Source organism: Thamnophis elegans, chromosome 8 (genome assembly GCF_009769535.1).
Source record: "Thamnophis elegans isolate rThaEle1 chromosome 8, rThaEle1.pri, whole genome shotgun sequence".
In the NCBI taxonomy this organism is placed as follows: Eukaryota; Metazoa; Chordata; class Lepidosauria; order Squamata; family Colubridae; genus Thamnophis; species Thamnophis elegans.
In genome coordinates this window covers 2,170,001-2,193,127 of record NC_045548.1, presented here as the reverse complement: position 1 = coordinate 2,193,127, position 23,127 = coordinate 2,170,001, and the positions used below count along the sequence as shown (strand labels likewise).

General features: G+C 36.1%; 1 protein-coding gene across 4 annotated transcripts in view; it reads left to right on the top strand.

Annotated features, from left to right (window-relative positions):
- Window positions 1-23,127, top strand: part of PIGN (phosphatidylinositol glycan anchor biosynthesis class N) — a 62,755-nt gene that overhangs the window by 3,839 nt on the left and 35,789 nt on the right. For all 4 annotated transcript variants that reach the window (XM_032223029.1, XM_032223030.1, XM_032223032.1 and 1 more), the window contains exons 2-15: window positions 4,384-4,652; window positions 6,150-6,271; window positions 8,002-8,100; window positions 8,756-8,862; window positions 9,406-9,530; window positions 10,835-10,965; window positions 13,193-13,309; window positions 14,673-14,713; window positions 15,773-15,832; window positions 18,149-18,241; window positions 19,658-19,713; window positions 20,898-20,976; window positions 21,891-22,070; window positions 22,869-23,008. In XM_032223029.1, the coding sequence (XP_032078920.1) occupies window positions 4,426-4,652; window positions 6,150-6,271; window positions 8,002-8,100; window positions 8,756-8,862; window positions 9,406-9,530; window positions 10,835-10,965; window positions 13,193-13,309; window positions 14,673-14,713; window positions 15,773-15,832; window positions 18,149-18,241; window positions 19,658-19,713; window positions 20,898-20,976; window positions 21,891-22,070; window positions 22,869-23,008 (1,577 nt within the window). In that variant the 5' untranslated portion in view covers window positions 4,384-4,425. The remainder of the gene's footprint in view (window positions 1-4,383; window positions 4,653-6,149; window positions 6,272-8,001; window positions 8,101-8,755; window positions 8,863-9,405; window positions 9,531-10,834; window positions 10,966-13,192; window positions 13,310-14,672; window positions 14,714-15,772; window positions 15,833-18,148; window positions 18,242-19,657; window positions 19,714-20,897; window positions 20,977-21,890; window positions 22,071-22,868; window positions 23,009-23,127) is intronic.

Genomic DNA, 23,127 nt, shown 5'->3' with positions numbered 1-23,127 from the left:
GAGTTACCTAAACTGATATCTGGAGAATATAACAAGAAGTTCAGAAGAGTAGATTGTATAATATTAGTTACAAACTTGTAATAAATCATATACGTTTCTTAAAGGTTTTGCATGGGAATTGCTGATACAAAGACACAGCTTGATGAATCAAATGATATTAATGGAATATTTAACTCACAAGGAGCTTTTTACCTTGGGTTAACTGTATTTATAATTTAAAGCAGATGACATGTATTATTGCAATGTAAAATAATCAATGAAAATCTTCACTGGAAGCTCTTTTGAGGGATTATATTAGTTACCTAGACACATATAAATGAATAGTCATTCAAAAATTATCTTATGAAATATGACAGCTCCCATATGCCATGCAAGCATATTCAAATTGATTTAGGGTGTGAGCAAAGTGCATGACTCTCGATTATTTCTACAATATTGTTTCTAATATTTAAGGTGTCAGATCCAAATTTGTATTTATATATAAATTAGAAGATCATTTCAGCTGAACATGTGGAGCCAAAGAACCTGGTTAACATTCAAGGCAGTTCTTACTCTTGAACAATATAGTAGCATCCATTTCAGCATAAAATTCTGAGGTGATATTTCTGCTTGGTTTGTCCTTGTGTATAAATTAATTGTTTCCTATCTCCTTGACAATCTGGGTTGAATCATCTCTGATATTTTTTTTAAACCTCCCAGAAAAAAAAATAGCATCTCTTCACACTTTTTAGCAATATGCACGCTATGGTATTTGAAAATGCATTTCCAATTGATTCTTTTAAATTATACATAGCAGGCTCGTAATGCTCATTGGAGCATAGGCTTTTTGAAAAACGCAGCTAAAATACAGTATTTTTTGGGACTTGTGTGGATGCTTTAAATATCTCCTTTCCTTGGTTTACCCTTGCTCTGTAGATATTTCTTTCTTGTTGAAAACATAAATAGAAATGGATAGTGAATGGTGACCTATTTGATAAAGATTAATATTTTGGCCTTTAAAAAAAAAAAAAAAAAGCACTATCAACATCCCAGCTTTGTGAGGCAAACTTTTCAAAAGACAGTGGGCATTAAATGGAGTAGTTTGGGGAAAAAATAAGATCGGCATTTTGCTTCAAAGAGTTTACATTTTTATTCAGCTTAAAAACAGAGGTGTCCAACCATAGCAACTTTAAGACCTATGGATTTCAACTCCCAGAATTCCTCAGGTATGAGGAATTCTGGGAGTTGAAGTCCACAAGCCTTAAAGTTGCCAAGGTTGGAACCCCTCCCCCCTTGACCTAAAGGGACCTGGTTTAGTAGAAGGCTCCAACCAAAATTGCCCCCACTAGTTTATTAGCTTGTAGCTTTACTGGGAGAAATAGACAACTCTTTGTCAAGCAATGATGGAGTTGCCTGAGAAGAACTGCCCGATCTGTTTCTTGTTTTTAATTCTTTTGCATTCTCTGGTGCTTTGTTTAGAGCCCCCAAAATGTCTTGATTTGGTGGTTTGAGGGAAGTGGGGCAGAATTTAGCTCTGACTCAAAGTGTTGTCGGTTTTTGTAAAGAGCAAGATTATGTGATAGCAATAGCAGTAGCAGTTAGACTTATATACCTCTCTAAGCGGTTTACAGAGTCAGCATATTGCCCCCAACAACAATCCGGGTCCTTATTTTACCCACCTTGGAACGATGGAAGGCTGAGTCAACCTTGAGCTGGTGAGATTAGAACCGCTGAACTGCAGGTCACAGTCAGCTGAAGTGGCTGTAGTACTGCACTCTAACCACTTAGGGCCATGAAGCCCTAAGTACAAAAGTTCCCAATGGCCTTTTTGGAGCAGGGGTGTCAAACTCGATTTCATTGAGGACCGCATCAGGGTTGGGTTTGACCTTGGGGGGGCAGGGGAGGCTGGCCAAGGTGGGCCACCTGCAGTCCATCCAAGGGCTCGACGTCACTCGTGTCCGGGATACCTGTGATGGCCAGAGTACTCCGCCAAGCAAAAACAGGCTCCCAAGCGCCATTTTCGGCTGCGACGGCCTCCTGCAACTGTCTGCCAGCGAAAATGGATCTCAGGCGGGCCACCTGGAGCCCTCCTGTCCTCCATTTTTTGCTGGCAGAGACACTGTGGGCCGGTCCTTGGCTGTTTCCAGGGCGGCCCCATGGACTGCATCTGGCCTACGGGCCTTCAGTTTGACACCCCTGCTTTGGAGTGATGGTTAATTGAGATCTGGCCTTCATGGTTCATGGATGGATGACTTATTAGATCAGTGTTTCTCAACCTTGGCGACTTTAAGTCCTGTGGACTTCAACTCCCAGAATCCCCCAGCCAGCACAGCGCCAAGGTTGAGAAACACTGTATTAGATGCTTATTATTTTGATATCTTGAAGAGAGAGTTTTGGGAGTTTTAGTGGGTGGAAAATGTAATTGACGTAGTACCTAATATCAGAATTATGTTACTGTGTGCCTGTATTTAAAAATATATATTTATTGCCAGTGTTATGCCTAATTTAGCCTTGGGTTTTAAATGCATTTTTTGTCCATTTTCTTTCACATCATTTCCTAATGGTGTGAAAAGCAATTAAGCAATTAATCAGCCTGGTTTTTTTTTTTGTTAAGTACCAACTTCTGTAAAAGAACAAGAAAGGATGGGGAAAATAAATAAATAGAGATTGTACATTGTTGCAAAATTGCATCAAAGCACAGCACAGCAAAAATACATGTTTCTGATGTGGCTTGTTTCATTATACATACCATCTGTTACTTTTACAGCCTTAGCTAACTTAGGGCTTGACTGTTTGATGGATTGCTCATACCAAGGCAGAAAGGTGGTTAAGAGAAACCCTCATAAAGAAGTATGTGCTTTTAGTAGTCCATCAAATGGTTGTTTAGAAAAAGCACCTTCTGCTTAGTTGTTGCCAAATCTGCTTCCTCAGGAGTTTTGTTAGCTCCTATATTTTATGCTTCCAGGAAAGAAGCATTTTTTCCCCTTCTGATTACTTTATTTGTGTTTCATTAGTTTTGTAATGTTTATGTTTTATTTTAGAAGGTAATTTGCTTGTGGTTGCCTCTTATTGTTTAATAATTTAATAACTAAATAAGGTAATTAAGCTTAAGATTTTTAAATTAATTAGCTGCTCCAATGCTTAATTCAGTGTTTTGTAAAGTGTGGATCTCTCAGCGGTCTGAAAAAATCAAAACTGCTTACCAGACTATGTTGAAAAATAACACAGTGTTTTTATTTATTTTATTTATTAAATAGGTTTGCTGCCCAGCTGGCCACAAGGCAACTTTAAAATCCTATCAAACAAATGTGAGAAATAATAATGGCAGCCAATCTGTCAGTTTTATTTTTTAATACATTTTAAATATCGATAAACGTAATCCATAAAGAAAAAATATTTTGGGGGGGGGGTCCTCCATAATTTTTAAACATGGGAAGAGATCCTGAGAAAAATAAGTTTAAGAAACACTGGTTTAATAATGTAGGTGATTCTGCATATATGTTGGCATTAAGGCTATGTAAATCAAGAGCTGAGGTGGCGCAGTGGTTAAATGCAGCACTGCAGGTTACTTCAGCTGACTGCAGTTCTGCAGTTCGGCGGTTCAAATCTCACCGGCTCAGGGTTGACTAAGCCTTCCATCCTTCCGAGATGGGTAAAATGAGGACCCGGATTGTTGTTGGGGGCAATATGCTGACTCTGTAAAAACCGCTTAGAGAGGGCTGAAAGCCCTATGAAGCGGTATATAAGTCTAACTGCTATTGCTATTGCTTTTGAAGGAAGTTCTTGACAGTGCAGAGAAACACATTAAAAAGCCTCTTTTTGGATAATTAAAGCAAAGATTTGCAAATTTTGTATGCTTTCTGACTGTCACCTGTCATACAGGTGGTTCTCAACTTTTGGGCACAATTGAACCCCAGATTTCTGTTGCTGAATGAGACCGTTGTTAAGTGAATTTTGCCCCATTTTATGACCCTTTTGCTCGTGTTAGTGAGGGAATCACTGCAGTTGAGTTAGTAACACAGCTCTTAAGCGGATTTTGCTTGTCAGAAGGTGCAAACAATAATCCCATGATCCTGCAGCCATCATAAGTATGAATCAGTTGCCAAGTGTCTGAATTTTGATCACTTGACCATGGGGATGCTTGTCATGGTCGTAAGTGTGAAAAACAGTCATGAGTCTTTTTTTCCCCCAGTGCTTGGTTGAACAGTCAACCAAATTAACTGTTGTAAGTCAAGAACTACCGGTAATTGCACAACCTTTTTTTCATGAAGAAGCAGCCTCACCCTCCTCTGTGCTCGAATATTGTTAGCTGTTTGTGGATCAACAACATTTGTGAGTTTAGGATACAATGATTTCCTGCTTCACTGACCTTTAATTACTTTTGATTGTTTTTTTTTTTTTTAGTGTTGGATTCCTTGTTCGCATCCTCGCTGACAACGTATCGCCATGAATATGCAATTTTTTATAGTTGCTGGTATTCTGGTACATTGTGTGTTCCTGATCTCTATCTTCGACATTTATTTCACCTCTCCTCTGGTCCATGGAATGACTCCTCATCAAATTCTGATGCCGCCACCCGCGCAACGCTTAGTACTGTTCGTTGCGGACGGTCTGCGTGCAGATTCACTATATACGTTGGATGACGGGGGCAATTCTAATGCACCTTTCCTTAGGTAACTTCCTTCCAGTGTTTGTTATAAGTATTGGTTGCTGAGGGAAAGAACTTGTTATTCAAGTCTGGGTGTTGAAATTATGTAATTCGATTCTTATTTTTAATAGCAGTAGCAATAGCAATAGCAGTTAGACTTATATTCCGCTTCCTAGGGCTTTCAGCCCTCTCTAAGCGGTTTTACAGAGTCAGCATATCGCCCTCAACAACAATCCGGGTCCTCATTTTACCCACCTCGGAAGGATGGAAGACTGAGTCAACCCTGAGCCGGTGAGATTTGAACAGCCGAACTGCAGAACTGCAGTCAGCTGAAGTAGCCTGCAGTGCTGCATTTAACCACTGCGCCACCTCGGCTCTTAATAATTTTCTTAAGGGAAAATCCCCAAGTACTTAACTATGACATTATGAGCAATTACATAATTACTGTCTTCCCAATCCAGCCCTGGGTTTGCATATTTTCCTGTCTCCTTCTCCAATATGTCATGAGTGTGTATGTCACTCAGTTTGTGTTGGAAAACTGAACAATGGATTACCTTACTTAACACATCAGGTTTTCTATGTCTGACGTTCTTCATCATAGTTTAAAGCAGGGATAGGCAACCTGATGTGTTCTAGATATTTGGGGGCTACAGATTCAATGAATCAATGCATCAGACTGAAGTTGGCAGCAGTCGAACTACAATACATCTGGAGGACACTAATCTTACGTAAAAAAAATTAGTGCATGATTTGGACCTGAATGTTGGGTAACCACTGATTGTACTCAAAGTTTGTGGGATTCTGTGTACCAGCCTCATCTGAAAATGAGAATTACTTTGAATTTGTTTCCCTTTTTGGTCTCTGAACACAAACACTGGAGGCTGGAATGACTGCGATATAGAACTGTTTCAGCCACATCAGTTCTTTCCACTTTTTAAACCATTTCTTTTTCATGGGTTCATAGTATTGAAGATATAATCAGGGTTTGGGGTCGTAAATATAATTTTAAAAAAACAAACAAACCAAAATCCCTACAAGTGATCCCTATTAGCTAATGAAGAAGTATCATAAGATTACTATCAAAGATTTTTGTTTTTCATTTGCTGAATCTGTTTCAGCATTTTATACATTTTTTACTCATTACTGGTATTATAACAGTCTTTCTAAAAACTTGGCAACTTTAAGATGTGTGGATTTCAACTCCCAGAATTCTCTAGCCAGCATGGCTGACTAAAGAATTTTGGGAGTTGAAGTCCATACATTTTAAAGTTGCCAAGTTTCAGAAAGAGTGTACTATAGATTAAGCTGTGCATGTCATGCAGAAGTGTTTTAAGTTTAACGTTATGCTTGAATTGAATTACTAGCTTACTTGTCTAACGCTTAGATATGGGCATTCTTGTTTTTACAAGCGGACTCCATGATATCGTTCCCTGTTTTTCATGGCAGCCTAAAGATTCAGTACTTGAAATGTAACTGAGCTATGCCAACAGCTTTTTAATTTGGAATCAATCTTTCTTTCCAGGAATATCATAGCTTCACGAGGCAGTTGGGGAGTATCTCACACTCGTGTTCCAACAGAATCTAGACCTGGGCACGTTGCTCTAATAGCTGGATTTTATGAAGATGTCAGTGCTGTTGCTAGAGGTATGGAACATCCAATTTATTTCAACAACAAAAAAGGGCTTTCTGTGTCTTTTGCAGCTCCTTTCGCTATACAAGGAACACAGGAACTGCTGTGTGTAAATTAGATTGCCGATTTGTGGCAATTTTCTCTGCATCCTATCCTACTTTATTATTCTGGAAGACCTCTGATATAAATGGAAAATGAGATAGTGGTGTTAAGCTGTAGTTTGGTTAATTATGCTTCATTGAATGACTGTAATCATACCTGGGTAAGCTTATGTTTCATCATAAACCATAACGTGGTTTATTTCATTTTATTTTAGTATATTAAAGAACTGAGTCTATGTCTTTGAAATCCACTCATTTAATCTTTTGTAAATAGGAGCTACTACTTTATAGAATTATGGCAGTATGTCAGCTTTCCATTATGAGAACACAACTTAAATGCAATCAGGTATTAGCGTTTGAGACTAGTGTTCAACTTTTATTACTGTGCCTAAATGATATTTGCAGCACAATACTGTGTATGATTATCATTAGCTTTAGTGGGGTATGTTCTTAAATAAATCTGAACAGAACTGCAGTCCTAATTTCATTCTCATTCTCTCTCTCCCCCTCCCTCCCTATACATGTATGAATTTATATATTCATTCATATTATAAGAAAATAAAAATGAATCCTTCTTTATATATATTGCTGATTGTACAGCATGTTATATTACAGAATAGGATAGCCATTTGAAACAATGGCTTGTTGGCTTCTTGCTTACAATTTTACTTTAGTATGATGTGTGAATGGAGACATATAGAACAAAATAAAATGGTTCACCAACAAAAGGGCGAACGAAAAAAGCGCGCCCGACTAAACCACAATGACAAAACCACGAGTTCTAAAGCGCGCCGACGAATGAGCACTGAAGCACGGCGACAACAGCACGGCAACAGAAGTGCGCTGTAAACCTAACCCTAACCTTAACCCTAAACCTAACCCTAACCCTAAACCTAACCGTTACCTTAACTTAAATCGCGCTTCTGCCGGCGCGCTGTTGTCGCCACGTTGATGACGTCACGTTGGTGACGTTGCGGTTTTAGCGCCACTGTTTTGTCGGTGCGCTTTTGTCACGCGCGCATTTGTCGGGTCACGAAGTAAAATAACTATCATTTGCTGGTTTCTGAGATCCCCAGCTCATTTTTCTGCCTATTTTAGACCTCAAACAAATTCCTGGAAATGCAAGCGGAAATTTTGGGAAACAAATGAAAACAAAGAAAGGATAGTCAGAAGAATCCAGTATTGTTTTATTTGTTTGAATTGTTTAATAAGTCATAATTAAAAGAAGCTGCAACTTTACATGATACTATATATGAATAATATTATAGTATCATGTAAAGTTGCAGCTTCTTTTAATTTAATTCACAATAATATTTGTGATCTTTCTTTGAAATTTCCAATACCATTGATGTTTTTCAGCTAGATTCCTCAGGCAATTTTTAGTAAACATTGACAGAAAAGTAAATTGAAAATTATTATTTCTATGTAAGAATTTTGAACTATTTTCAAATTTTCTACACAAAAATGATAATTTCCCCATGTTAAAAATAAGTATGTAACTTGCTAATTAAATGTGATGATGTAGATTCACTTTCTCCAAATGAACATAATGCCTTTATAGCTTTTAACAACTGGCACCAAATCTTACTTTTCTATCTTTAAAAAAAGCAAATAGCTTCAGCAAAGCATCTTTTGATTTACAGGATGGAAAGAAAATCCGGTGGAATTTGATTCTATTTTCAACGAAAGTAAATATACTTGGAGCTGGGGAAGTCCAGATATTCTACCTATGTTTGCTAAAGGTGAGCGTATCTTAGAGTTAATTATTCTTTGTTTACAAAATATTAAAATATTTATAATTAATTGCAATAACCAGAAGTCTTTTGAATATTCATTTCCCAGAAATACCCTATGTAGGACATGCTAAGTCTGATGGTCATCCTTCTTTGATGACAACATGAACCTCTGCACTAAATGTTCGGCTGAAGCACTATAATTGTGGATACAATTTGGGGACTTTCAGTGAATTTGTCTTCTGACTATTTTAGTCCATGCATGTTTTTAAAATACTGCCTAGATCATTGGTAGATTAATTTTCCTCAAAAAGTAAAATAAATAAAAACAAAAACATATTCAGTACTGTGCAAGGGTCTTGGGCTGCCAATAATGACTATATAATATTATGCTTTGTTTGATAAGGAGTTTGTTATAAGCCCAAGACTCCTGTTACTAGCTTCCCATCATTTTGGTGGTTGTTTACATATCGATAGAAGGAAATATCTCTTTTAGCGAAATTATCCATGTAAAATGTGTGTGAGCAGCTTCTAAGAGCTGGTGTGAAACAACTCTAGGTACTTTCAAGTACATTTGAGTGAAGCTAAAATATGTTTTGAGAAGACTTAGGCAAACTGAATTAAAAAATATACTAATCCTTTCCTTCATCTGGAATGTTTGCAGGGGCTACTGGTGATCACGTTTACACCAATTGCTATAAAGCTGAAAGAGAGGACTTTGCAGCTGAAGATGCCACTATACTGGACACTTGGGTTTTTGACCAGGTTAAGGTGAATAAAAATCTTCATTTTGGATCCCTTTGATGTGACTGGCAGATTATAGCTGGCAAATTTGTGCTATCTCCTTTACTCCTTGTTGTTTCTGGGTTTTTTTTTTTAAACAGTGTGGTGCATTTTAAATAAAGTTGGCTTTTAGGTAGTGTTCAGTATTTAGGACAATTTTAGGTTGGATTTTCTTGTCCTTCGTTTGTAGTACGTGTCCGTATTTCCATCTGAAGAAAGAATGAGAGATTTTTGTTGCAGAATGCAAAGAGAACTGATGTCTTTAAATTATGAAGATTCCTACTTCCTGCTACCCAAGTACTCCTTCAGTATTTTTACTTAGAATTTCTTTTTGTTATACTGTAAAAGTCAGTGGGAAAAGAATCTGAGGGTTTGTAGAAATGAATATAGGGTCCACATCCTATAGAGGAATTTATCTAAATGTCTTCCTTCCAGGTTCTTCTGCGTGATAATTGCTGATACAAAAGTTCTAACTTTCTGCTTAGAACCGTTTCTGGTGCTCAGAGTAATTTACTTGGTTTTCTGTTCTAGGATTTCTTCAACTTGGCTAAAAACAATGAAACATTGTTTTCTAAACTTCATGAACAAAAAATCATTTTCTTCCTGCACTTATTAGGATTAGATACAAATGGTCATGCTCATCGGCCTCATTCAAGGTAAAAATTTATTTATTTTTTTATTTATTTGTTAAATTTCTAGGCCGCCCAATACCGGAGGACTCCGGGCGGCTAATGTATGCTTTATATATTTTAAATATAATATAAGTATAACCAAAGCTATACAATTTTAAATATCTTTAATTTATAGCACCAGTTATCCAGTGGATTCAGTACTTGATGTTACTTCCAACTGATGATCAAATTGTTTACAGATATAGGTTACAGTATATAAATGATTATGAATGATGCTGATCCTTTATTGAAAGTGCTGTATTTGTATAAACATGTGTGAGAAGTCTTTATATGTCTCTTTGATGTTCGGCCTCCCTCCCCCCCACTTTATTATTTTTTCCTTTTCCTATTCTGTTTAATTAATTAAAGGCATTTTTGCAGAGTACATTTGATATAAGTGAGAGAATTAACAATGTGCCTAAATCCTCCACTGAAATAGAATTAAAAGGACACAATTATATTTGAACAATTTCTTTTGTGTGATTTAATTTTCAGTTTTATTTCAATTAGGTTGATTTCGTTACAGTGATTATATCTATACCAAGTGAGAGATAAATTTATGACTCTGGAAAAAACAGGTTAATTCATTTATGTAAAAGCTGTAGTTTAGACAGTTTGCTAACACTTTGTACCATAATCTTTGTAGGAAAGCATTAAGCTTTTTAATAATTCTCAAATTAAGAAACTTCATGTGTTAGACAAATGAGAGGTTTCAAATATCTTGTGAAGAGCATGAAAGAGAATGGAACAAAAATTGCTATTGAGGACAAGATCAGTTTCACGAGCATGGCTCCCTCTGCAATAATAATAAATGTTATTTATTTGGTTGATGGAAGGACTGGGGCATTCTATATAATAAGTGTTAATATCTTCTACTAAAATTAAATAATAATGTAATTGTAACAAACGAAGGAAAAGAAAAATGTTTAAACTGGACTATATAGACAGCTGGAATGTTTTCCTGCAGAATGACAATACAGGTTAATACCATTACATTCTGAATGTGCAGGTGAAAAAATAGCAGCTTGTAATAAAAAAAATATTTCAAGCACTTTCATCTAAGTAAAGTTGCATTTTGACTGTTTCATTTTTTATACAATATCATGTTTGAAAATTAAATGCTTGGAGTGCTTTAAATCCAGTTCTGTAATGTGAAGAAAGGAATATTGTACAAAATTAATTAATTAGGGGATATTTCAATGCTTTTATTACTGTGATTGGTGCTATTTTTAAACCTTGTGTAAATGTACTTCTAGATTCATAGTTACAATATTTTGCTTTTTCTGTAGGGAGTATAAGAACAATATCAGGAAAGTTGATGAAGGTGTACAGGAAATCGTTTCATTGGTTGAGGACTTCTATGGAAATGATGGCAGCACAGCCTTTATCTTAACATCTGACCACGGAATGACAGACTGGGGTGAGATTATGTTTCACTATAAAGGTTCCGCTCAGAAAATCTTTGTCCATTGTGTCATTCCATGTTTTGCTTCCTTTATTCATCACACAAGCCAGTATTTTCTTTACCTAGGGTTAATTATATTTTGGAATTAATTTTTTTTTAGAAATGGATGCTTATGTTTATTTTCACAGCACTGTATCATTTAGAAGCTGCACAAACAGAATAAATATCACAGATGCAGAGCAATATAGGTAGTCCTCGACTTATGACCACAACCGAGTCCAAAATTTCCATTGCTAAGCAAGGCAGTTGCTGCAAAGATCATGTGAAAAATGGTCAGAAGTCCCCTTTTTCATTGCTGTTGTAACTCCGAATGGTCACTAAATGAACAGCTATAAGTTGAGGACCACCTGTGCAAATATAGGCTGGCATGGCTACATTCTCAGTTGTATCAGTCTTATCTTAGAAGCAGCCTAATATTAGCAATAGCAATAGGAGTTAGACTTATATACCACTTCATAGGGCTTTCAGCCCTCTCTAAGCGGTTTACAGAGTCAGCATATCGCCCCCAACAACAATCCGGGTCCTCATTTCACCCACCTCGGAAGGATGGAAGGCTGAGTCAACCCTGAGCCGGTGAGATTTGAACCGCCGAACTGCAGAACTGCAGTCAGCTGAAGTGGCCTGCAGTGCTGCATTTAACCACTGCGCCACCTCGGCTCTAATATTGCAGATATATCTGAAGCAATCCTTTCACAACTGTCCCATCCATTGTTAAACATCGATAAAAATTATTAAAGGAGTCTTTAGGGTTATCTTAGGGTTTACAGTGGACAAAGCGTAATCAAAACATTATCTGCAGATTTGGTCTCTGGTGTATATTCATATCTCTTAGTCTAATTTCTAGCAAAATTAGTTCAGATATGCAGCAAAAGTCAATCAGCTGATCATTTGGGTATTCTGAAACTTCTTGTGGGGAGTGAGAGAGAGAGGAACAAAAAGGTATAAGGGGGAAAAAAGTCAGTGTCACTTTATTCTTAAATTAGCCACATCCTCCCTGAATCATGAGCACATTATGAGGCCCCAGTAGATGACTTTGTTAGGAATATAATCTTTGATAAAAAAAAAAGATTTCCCATCACTGACTTAGACAGATTTCAGCAATAACACCAAAGGTCTTCTGACTGAGACCGAAAAATTTCAATTTAGATGGGGCTAATAAATGAAAACAAATTGATCTGGGACTAGGAACAAAAGAACCAAATCAGAGATTTTAATAAGTGGTTTAAAAGGAGAAGAGAAACATCAAGATCATATAGGATGGGTTGACAAATGAGGTTGAAGCTAAGGAATGGGAAGAGAAAAGCGGCAGTATCATTTTAAGAAAAGGAGAGATCTTGAATTACTGAAAGTGATTAAAAAAATTGGAGTGACGATTATGCCTGATGAGATTAATGAGCAAACAGTTTGTTATAGAATTTTTTTTTACTATCTAAAGCAGTGTTTCTCAACCTTGGCTACTTGAAGATGTCTGGACTTCAACTCCCAGAATTCTGGGAGTTGAAGTCCGGACATCTTCAAGTGGCCAAGGTTGAGAAACACTGATGTAAAGAAATGAAGTGCCTGAGGCATCTCTAGGAATTTGAGTAAACCTTAGTTTTAGGTTGTTGGTTGGTAGTAGTAAATACATAGAAATACTTTATGAATAATTGAAGATCCAGATTGGGGCAATCCTTCAGAAGCTCAAGGGCAGTTGAGGGTAAACTGCGAGGCAAAAAGGGAGAGTTGCATGAAGACATAATTTGAGTGGTATAGAAGCTGCAGACTACACTCTAGATCAGGGGTGTCAAACTCAACGCCCGGGGCAGCCCATTATCGCTGGCAGAGCTCTTGAGTCACCACAGGCACCCCTGACATGATTGACGTATAGCTGGCCACCCCCACCCCGCTTCCCGAGGTCAAACACAACGCTGATGCGGCCCTCGAGTTTGGCACCCCTGCTCTAGATGAACGGAGCAGAGAAATGGTATTCAAAAGCCAGCATTTTAAAAATAAAAATAATAAACAAAAAACCACACCCTACTTGGAACAACTTATATCCTCCGACGTTACCTTAACAGTTCCTAGATCCTTGGTTAGGACTCGAGCTGTTGAGCTACCAGCCAGCCCCAAAGGCTGTGAATCTCACCAAAGATTAACCACAAAATAATAATAAAACAACTTGATTTATTTTCTATATGTTTAGGGACTCATGGAGCAAGTCATCCATCAGAAACATTAACTCCCCTAATTGCTTGGGGAGCAGGAATCAAATATCCTCAGGCAGTTACCTCACAGCAATACGAAGATATATTTTCAAAAGGTAAATGTAATTACTTGTGTAATACGTATAATTACCATTTTTATACACACATTATTAAAAGACAGTTTTTAATGTTATTAGCTGCTTCTACTGTTACATTAATAAAATCCTCATTAAATGAATGGGGAATAAAAGTTTACTAGAAACCATTACGTTTATATGAATTCTCTCACTGCTCAAAAACATTTGAGCCACTGTTTCTCATATTCATAATGCAAATTCTCCTTTGCAGGAAATAAATTTTACTTGAAACTTTTGATTTGTGGGCCTGATTTTATGAGCCATGTGTAGTGTAGGCTAGTTTGGTTCCTTGTCATCTTTATTCAAACCTAATTTAATAGATTATTGCATTTAAATTAATCGTAAATTACCAGATTTTTAGGTAATGTTAATTTTTCTTCATGGTGCCTGAAATCCACAGCATTCTTCTTGCTTGCCCAGGTATCCTGCTTTCCACATTTAATCTTCACTTTGCTCATATTGTTTAACATCATATCTTCTGTGAATATGAATCACTCTTGTTTCCAAGGCTGATTTTCGTAGATTGGAAATGTGAGGGATAATTAAGATTAAAATTAACTGCATAGTGTAATAATCCAAGCTAAAAATAAGCGTATCCTCCACCACTTAAAAGGGCACATTAATTGAAATGCTAAGATGGACATAACATTATCCAAGTGTAAGAAATTACTCATAAATGCTGTACTCATTAACAGAACCAGTCATCTCGGGTTAAACCAAGTATTCAGGTCATCTTTGCAATGCTGGTAGTGTTTTTGGAACTAATAAAATAAATAAAAAATGAACATAGCAAGCATATAGTTCTAAATAGAATTTTATGTAATATATCTGGGATGGAAAAAATGCTCTTTGCTAGAGAGACTATTGGCTGTTTAATGGTAAATTAACTAGTAATCTGGATTTGGGCAATGAGCCACAGAACTATGGCCAGATTGGTTAAAAAATGCATGATTTTAGAATATGTTGAAACTCTCTGCATTAACTGTTTCTGGAATCAATTCCCAGTTTATATTATTTAGTATATTCATGTGGCTGCCCATCCACCTTGAAGTAGATTACCTGCTAAACCCTAATCAGTGATTTAACGAGATATAGCTCTCCACCCAAGAGAAGGTCTTGGATATTCTGATGTGTAGCTTTTCCTTTGTGATTCTTTAGATTCAGATTAAAGTGATTTGTGCTCCCTTGAGTAAATTTCTTAATACTATGTTGTGCAACTGAAGCACAAATATATTTGAATGTGAAGAAAAAGGTTATCAGAAGAATAAGCTTATAACTGCTAGGTATCAAAAAAGTTATCTTTTCCCCTCATAAATTATCATTCTGTTTTCCTCATTTACAGAATGGAAGCTGGAGATGTGGAGGCGCCAAGATGTGAATCAGGTATCTGGTTGCTTCAAACCCATTGTTTCTATTAACTTACTTTATTTTAAGATGGTAGAAAGAAACATAATTATGATAATAAGTTATATTAACATAGGAGTCCCCTCTGCCTCCAGTTTTTTTTTTATGCCTGCCTTCCTTCCTGTCTGCCTGCCTTTCATCTAATCTATCTCGCAGGTTTATTCTCTTTGATTGCTGTTTTATTCATTGTTTATAGCCAAAATTTAAAATGGGTTTACCCGCTGATAGTATATACATGGTCCATGCTTTCAGCACAAGAACTGCACTATAGTGGGAATATTATATCTGTAATACCCTTCCTGATTTCTAAAGCTACATTGCTTGCTCATCCTTTGTTACCGATATGGAGACAATTTTGTTTGCAGATCATTTTTTCTCATAATATAAGTTCCTATCAGTGATGGGTTTCAAAATTTTTTAGAACCTCTTCTGTAGGTGTGGCCTGCTTTGTGGGAGTGGCTTGCCAGCCATGTGACCCAGTGGGTTGGCAGTCATGTGACTGGGTGGGCGTGGCCAACTTGTAAAATGTGGTGAAACTCACTTAACAACGCTCTTGCTTAGCAACCAAAATGTTGGCTCAGAAACTCTGGCATTTGAAGTCCACAAGTCTTAAAGCTGTCAAGTTACAAGACCCTTGCACCGCTAACCCTTTAGAAAAAAAACCCCCAGGGGTGTTCAGACTTGACAGCTTTAAGACTTTAAGGACTCTTAGAGGCGGGGCGATTGGTGAGCCAGCGAGTCAGTGAGTAGCGGGTGGGGCAAGCATGGCGCGGACAGGCGGGGGGAGGGAACTGGAACCGGTTCTAAATGGCACGGTGGATTTGTGGAACCTCTTCTATAGAAGAGGTTAGAACTGGCAGGAACCCATCCCTGGTTCCTATCCATTAAACATGGGAACATTTTTTTTAATTATCTGAAATGATGTCATATATATATATGGATATATAAATGTTTCATGAAAATACATCATAAAAGAAATTTCAGCTTTTAATTATACTTAAGTATACATTTAAAGGGAGAGGTTTTTTTTGCTTGTAGGCTGACATTGCACCACTGATGGCTTCTCTTATTGGAGTTCCTTTTCCTCTGAACTCAGTGGTAAGTTAATGCTATTTTTCTTCTCAGTGGAAAATGACCAGTGTTGGAATTTTTCTATAGACCAGGTTCATATTTTTCGTGAAACCATGGTTTGTTTAATCACTTTATTAAATAAACCCTAAATGGCTGGCTATGTACAACACACTAAATCATAACCAACTTTTTATATTTCATAGTGGATTCATAGAACAAGCTAATCCAAAAGCACATATTTCACACTATGATTTAATATTCATTCTCTTATACACATTTTGTGCAGGCAAATCAATTGATGAAAGATTCCAGAACTGTCTGCTGTCTTCATTAGGTAAACAGCAGCATCGATCCTTAGCTGATGTTATGGCTAATCACAGAAGCAAGTTCCATGGTGCTTTTGTTATTAACCATTCTTAGTTCAGTGAATGATGAGAAATAGAGACTGTATCCTTTTGGGGTGATTGCTGTACAATAAACAGCTCCTCATTTTGTCTGTCAGGGTCCCTCATAGACAGATTGGTGAACATTATTGTATCTTTCTCACCTAGGTGATTTCTGTCCCCCATACAATCTTCCTTAATTAAACTTCTATCAAAATAAATAGATAAGTGCAAAGATTAACTTCGAAATATACAAAGTGCCATCACTGAACAGCAGTGTAGAGAAACTGTCTCTAGCTCTTCATATATTCCAAATGCTTATCCAAAAAATACGTTTTGAATGGCAATATATGTGTTAATGTGGAATCTGCATAGTGATGCTTTCATTTTTTAAATGTTAAAAATATTTTTCTATGAGAGGAGGCAGCTTAGACATGTTCAACTATTTTTTTTCTCCTGTTCGTGTTAATCATGAATATTTTAGAAGAAAGTGAGAGAGACTGTGCCGAGGTGGCGCAGTGGTTAGGGTGCAGTACTGCAGGCCACTTCAGCTGACTGTTATCTGCAGTTCAGCGGTTCTAATCTCACCGGCTCAAGGTTGACTCAGCCTTCCATCCTTCTGAGGTGGGTGAAATGAGGACCCAGACTGTGGGGGTGATATGCTGATTCTGTAAACCGCTTAGAGAGGGCTGAAAGCCCTATGAAGCGGTATATAAGTCTAACTGCTATTGCTATTGCAGCCAATTTTTACCTCCTTCCATTGAATAAGAGGCATTGTCATCTATTTTTGGGGGAAGATCTGTGGGATTATAGCTTTTGCTGCTCATAATAACCCTGCCAATTGTAAGTCTCATCCAGTCTTACTCATCCAGTTTCATCTATGTTGCCATATCTTTGGATCTTTTACTTATTGGTTAAACTGAATACTGTTTCTGGGAGCAAGGAATTGAGAAGAAATATTCCGTGGGGAAAGTGTTGAACCAAGGCTAGGAAGAGCCAAGTTCAAGTCTTCTCTCGGCCATAAAAACTCACTGAGTGATTTTGGCCAACCATTATTTCTCTAATCTACGTCATGGAGTTGTTGTTTTAGGGGGAAGAGAAGACTTTAAAGAAGCGGGTATAAATTTAACAGATAAATAAAAAATAACCCATACTTTTTGGAGAAATTATACATTTGAAAAGTTGTTTTATATTACCTTGGGGGAAAGAAACCTTAGTCATTCTCATGCTTTAATCTATGTGTGCTTGGAAAAATGTATTTTATTGGGGGCTCAGATAATTATTGCTTCATTTGAGTGTGGGTGTGTGAGAGAGAGACGGAGATTAATAATCCGATCATTTGATAATTGAATCACTTCTTCAAATCACAGTCACCCTCTTTATGACTTCATAGCAGCTGTCTGTCATGAAATTATAGTGCCACATGAAGTGAACTGAAATTTCTAATGTTCCAGCTTATGGAAAGGAGAAATTGTGTCTTCAATCTTTAATAAGCAAAACACTTGCCTAATAATTGTCACATCTATCAACCAACCTTTATAAGGAGCAGTCAGGTTAAAATATTGTGACTCAGTAAAACAACCTCTGAAAGAAGAGAGCGTCATTTGTAAACCATGATGGTTCTGTCTGATATGCAATGATAGGCATCTACTCTCTTTCTCACAATGGGCTAGCTAAACCCATTTGTTTTTTGGGAAGTTATCTAAAGGGGTCAGTTTTACATAACATTCTGTGGACAGTTTTCTTCAATGTGCACGGAGGCTCCTGTTTCAAAGCTGGCATTTGTTCTACTGTTAGTAGAAGGTGCGTACTGATTCATTGCGAATAATATGGTCCTCTAATTCTGAAGATACTGTTTTACTTTATGTGTTGTAAGAGGTCCGAGATCTTAGTAAAAATGCTTGCTTTTCTAGCCCTGGATTATGCTGCTAAATATTAATTCTACTTTTTTGCCCCCCAGGGTGTTTTACCTCTTGAATACTTGAATAATACTGCTCATTTTAAGGCAGAGAGCATGCTTACCAACGCTGTCCAGATTCTTGAACAATTTAAGGTATGTAAGCTATTGCTGAAAGATGTAAACTGCACATTCATATGGATATTTCCAGTAGAAACATCCGATTGTCATAGCAGAAATAGAAACAACATAGCTAGTTATAGAGTACATACACCGTACTTATAATTTACTATGATGGTAGGATTATTGCTAAATCAAAAACAATAATATTATGGAAAAGCCATCTTAAATACTTAAAACTTTTTTTAAAAAACTGGAACAGCCCATATTTTTCATCATACTAAAAAAATCTAAATGTTTCATGGAACTTGTTTATTAAAACATAGAATTTACTGTAATTTCTAAGGGTTGAACTTGCATAACTGATGTGAATTGATCTCATCGAAAGCAGTGCATTCTAATCAAGGTGTAGAATTGCTCCTATAATTCAATTCTGATGTTATTAGGACTGGCATGCATCCTATTCCAACCACTGGAAGATGATTTAGAGTTGAAGTTTAAATTTCCATTGTCACTATTTATTGCTTCCCGATACACAAAATAGAGGTTAGGTCTTTAAGCTGCTTGACCAGCAGGATCCTTCAAGGACAATAGGCCCCTCTAGTATGAAGATCTAGTAATTAATATTATTGTGGCTGAAATCGGGAAATAAATCCTAAGTGAATTTTGGAAATCATTCGCTAAAGAGAGTTGCCTATCTCCCTCTTAATTGGTTTTTTTCCACATTCAAAGACCTTAATTTTGAGAAGAGTTTTGGGTAATAAATTGTTCTGTGTGAACAACTTTTACCACTGCTAACCTTGATCTTTAAGATATATCTTACTAATTTATTAATTATTTTCACACATAAATGGCATTGTTATTTATCTTAGTTACAGTTAATAGTCACTTCTAACCCTTTAAGAGAGAAAGCATAGCTCTCCTATTTTTAAAAACACTTGTAATTTCCAATTTTAGGTATTGATTTATGAGTCTGCAACTTTTATTACATTGGCCTCTTAAGATAAATCAGGTAGTTTCCAGGAAGTTTGGGAGAAGTTATTTAATTCTGGATGCATATCTGTTTTGTTCTTTTATGTTATTCTTTAATTTTTTAGCATGTAAAACACCTGGAGTTATGAGACTTAAGTTATAAATTCCTAAAAGTGATGCTGAATTTGATGCTTACATAAGATTCATAATCCTTTCTTCTTGCTGTTTTATTTAATAGCATGTATTTATTTATTAATTATTTCTTCAATGTATAGTCCTAAGCCAAAATAATATTATACATATCATTGCAGCCTCAAATCCGACAATATGTAGGGGAGAAAAATTCATTTATAATCAAACAATGGAAGAGATCTACTGGGGAGGAACAAAATGAAAACCATACTGTTTGTTTCAGTCATCCATTTTATTCAAAATTACTTTATTAACAGTGCTGGTTATTTTTTTTTCTTGTGTGTTCAGGTTAAGATGGTTCAGAAGAAGAAAACTACATTATCATTCTTGTTTTCGCCATTCAAGTAAGTACATGTTCCATTCTTAGAATATATCTTTTTAAGCCAGTCATAAAGGAATGAAAGGGAATGAAATTTTCTGAATATTATACTGAAACTAAGTTAATAAGAAAAAACGAAAGTTGGACAAGATTAGTATTTGGGGCATCAAAAAAAATAGAACCCACAATTTAAAATCAGAGCCTGAGCTGAATTTCTTTCTAGACATAAAGCAAAGCTATGATGCAATTTAAATGTGAGACATAATATAGTATTATAATATTGTGACCTGAAACCGCATGGAGCAATGTGGCTTAATCGTAAAAAAATAAAAAAAGCAAGCAATAGCAAGAAATTCTGAGATCTCCTGCTGTCAAATTCATTGTATTAATACATTGTTGGCAATTATGGGCATGAAAATGATCCCTGTAGAAATAGTGCATTTAAAAATAGTGATGGCAAACATTAATCAGATGAAATTTCTTGAGCTTATCATAATGGTATATTTTTATTGCAGATTTGAGTTCTGGACTATCAATATATTTTTTTCTAATGGAATATAATTATGTAATAGAAATATTTTTTGTCAGTTATGCTCCTCAGATGGAATAAATTGCATCTCATAAGGGACAATTTACAAAGCATTGTACAACGAACACTGTTGTTTTATCTTGTAAATAATTGTCCTCACATTGTAACTTATATTTTGGAAACTAAGCAGCTTCTCTTCATCAGAGTTGTTAATCCTGTTTTAAAGTCTATGACCATTGCATATAAATTCAGTGAGCTGAAAGATCTAGTTAGCATTAATCAAAATGATCCAGATTAATCACATTCTTAATTTTAATATGCAATTATTAATAAGACATTCAGCTGTATAACATAATAATATGCTGTATAATGTTCTGTTTTATATATTTTTCTTTTGTAAAACTTGATTCTTTTGAACAGAACCCTTGGGTTTCTTAATTTCTCCAGAAACTTTTGTTTGGACTGCATCCAATCTCTTTGCTAAAAGTACTTCAAAGATATTTTAATTTTTGATTAAAAGTAATTATTGATAAATATGTATTTAATGGATTTATCAGTCAGAATACGGTGAACTGGTTCAATTTATTGCTTTTAAAAGAATCTTTAAAGTTGTGCTTTTTATTCCATCTTTCCCAAAACAGTAATAAAAGTGATATATTAAAGTATTCTGTCTTGCACAGATCTCTCTCTGAATCAGAACAAATTGACATTCTGAGAAAAACAAGGATATCTATTCAACATGAGAAATATGAGGAAGCTGTAAGTAACTCCATGAGCCTATTTCCTTTGGTTTTATGTGTGTTAATTTTAAAATATATTTGTTACATTTATAACTTAATGTTATAAATGTTAACTGTTTTTCTTTTTGGCCCATTATCTAATGGTGTAAGGATACTTTTCTAATATGTGAGCATAATTTAATCTCAAATAGTCTTATAAAAGCATCTGTCTTCCATTCAGAAAAGCTTTGTCCCTATTGTAATTCTGCGTTAAGAGCAATAGAATTTAGAATAGAATAGAGCTTTAAGGGACCCTGGAAGTCTTCTAGTCTAGCCCCCTGCTCAAGTGGGAGAACCTATACCATTTCAGATGAGTGACTATCCAGTCTCTCCTTAAAAACCTATACTCTGAATCTGTCAGAGTCTTCTTTAACATTTATAAGAATTCCCCTTGACAACTTGTATCGGGAGAGCCAAGGTGGCGCAGTGGTTAGAGTGCAGTACTGCAGGCCACTTCAGCTGACTGCTATCTGCAGTTCAGCGGTTCTAATCTCACCGGCTCAAGGTTGACTCAGCCTTCCATCCTTCTGAGGTGGGTGAAATGAGGACCCGGATTGTTGGGGGCGATATGCTGACTCTGTAAACCGCTTAGAGAGGGCTGAAAGCCCTATGAAGCGGTATATAAGTCTAATTAATAAATAATAAATAAATAAACTTATTACAGTCAGTCTTTACTTAGTGACCATAACTGGGACTGACAATTCAGTTATTAAGTGAAATAATTTTCACTTAAATCTTCCTGTATGCAAAAACAAATCAAGGATAATGCAGGTGATAAAACAGTATTAAAGATCCTGTTATAATATTAAATTATGCTCATGGAGAAGAATTCCTATATAACAATCTGCTGGAGCTAAACCCTCATTAAAATGTTTGTTTGTTTTTCTTTTTCAGATATCCCTATGTAGAAAGCTGATTAATCTTGCTTTAGATGGGCTCTCTTATTACCATACATATGATAGATTTTTCCTTGGCATGAGTATCACCATGGGTTTTGTAGGCTGGACATTTTATGTGATTCTGATTATAATAAAGTCAGATACAAGCATGACCAGGGATATGTCAAAAAACAAGGTAACGTTTTTTGGTTTGCCATGCATGAACAGCTTACTCCAGAAGTGAATCTATTTCTCACTGAAATTTTTGGCCTGGGCCTTCATTATAGAAAAACCTATAAAATGTTTTTAAAAATGGAAATTTGGGAAATGTAAATCTGTCGTGAAAGAAGTTCCTTTTTAAGTTCCTTTAAAATATATTGAGAATTGGATTACATTTTGTAACCTGTTGAACATTTAGATCAGAAATGGAAATCCTCCAGAGATTGCTGAATTACAGCTTACAATAATCTTGTTATACTGTCCATAGTTCAACATTTGAATAGCTGTAGGGCCCCCATCATTGCTTCACATACAAAACTGTATTTATAAAAATTCCTCTGAAAGATTCATTAATTCAGATGAAGATCATATAAAGCTGATAAAAGTGTATGTTTTGAATATGAGTGTCCACATGTGGGCGTGTATTTGATTGCTCCATTTCCTTGACGAATTTATGGATAGATTTCTGTTTGTATTTTTACTCTTATTTCTGCATGGTGGAAGCAAACAGATGTTGCTATGGAAAAGAGCACGCTTTTAGTTCTCTGACCTTGCAGGGAAAATAATCTTAGTGAATCTTCTGATTTGCATCAAAGAGCAGGTAGATAAATGGTAACTGGGGTCTGCTGCCCCAAGTGATTGTCCTAGCGTGAACCACACTGAGATGATTTTTATATCTGTTGTGTGTTGCAAAACCTGGTGAATATTTGGAGGTGTTTAAATAGATATTTACAGTGTTACAATAATCAAATAACATTAACATTTCTATTTTCAGGTGCCTGACAAGTTTTTCCAATATGTGTTTGCAGCTATTGGAGTTTTGATAGCCTTTTTTCTCTTCATTCAAAGCTTGCCTTGGACCTACTACATATATTGCCTACTACCAGTCCCTGTGTGGTATGCAGTTTTAAAAGAGTAAGGTTTAAAAAAATAAATGAATAAGTCAGTCTGTCTGTCAGTCAGTCAGTCTCTCTCTCTCTCTCTCTCTCTCACTCACTCCCTCTCTCTCTCCCTCCCTCACTCTCTCTCTCTCT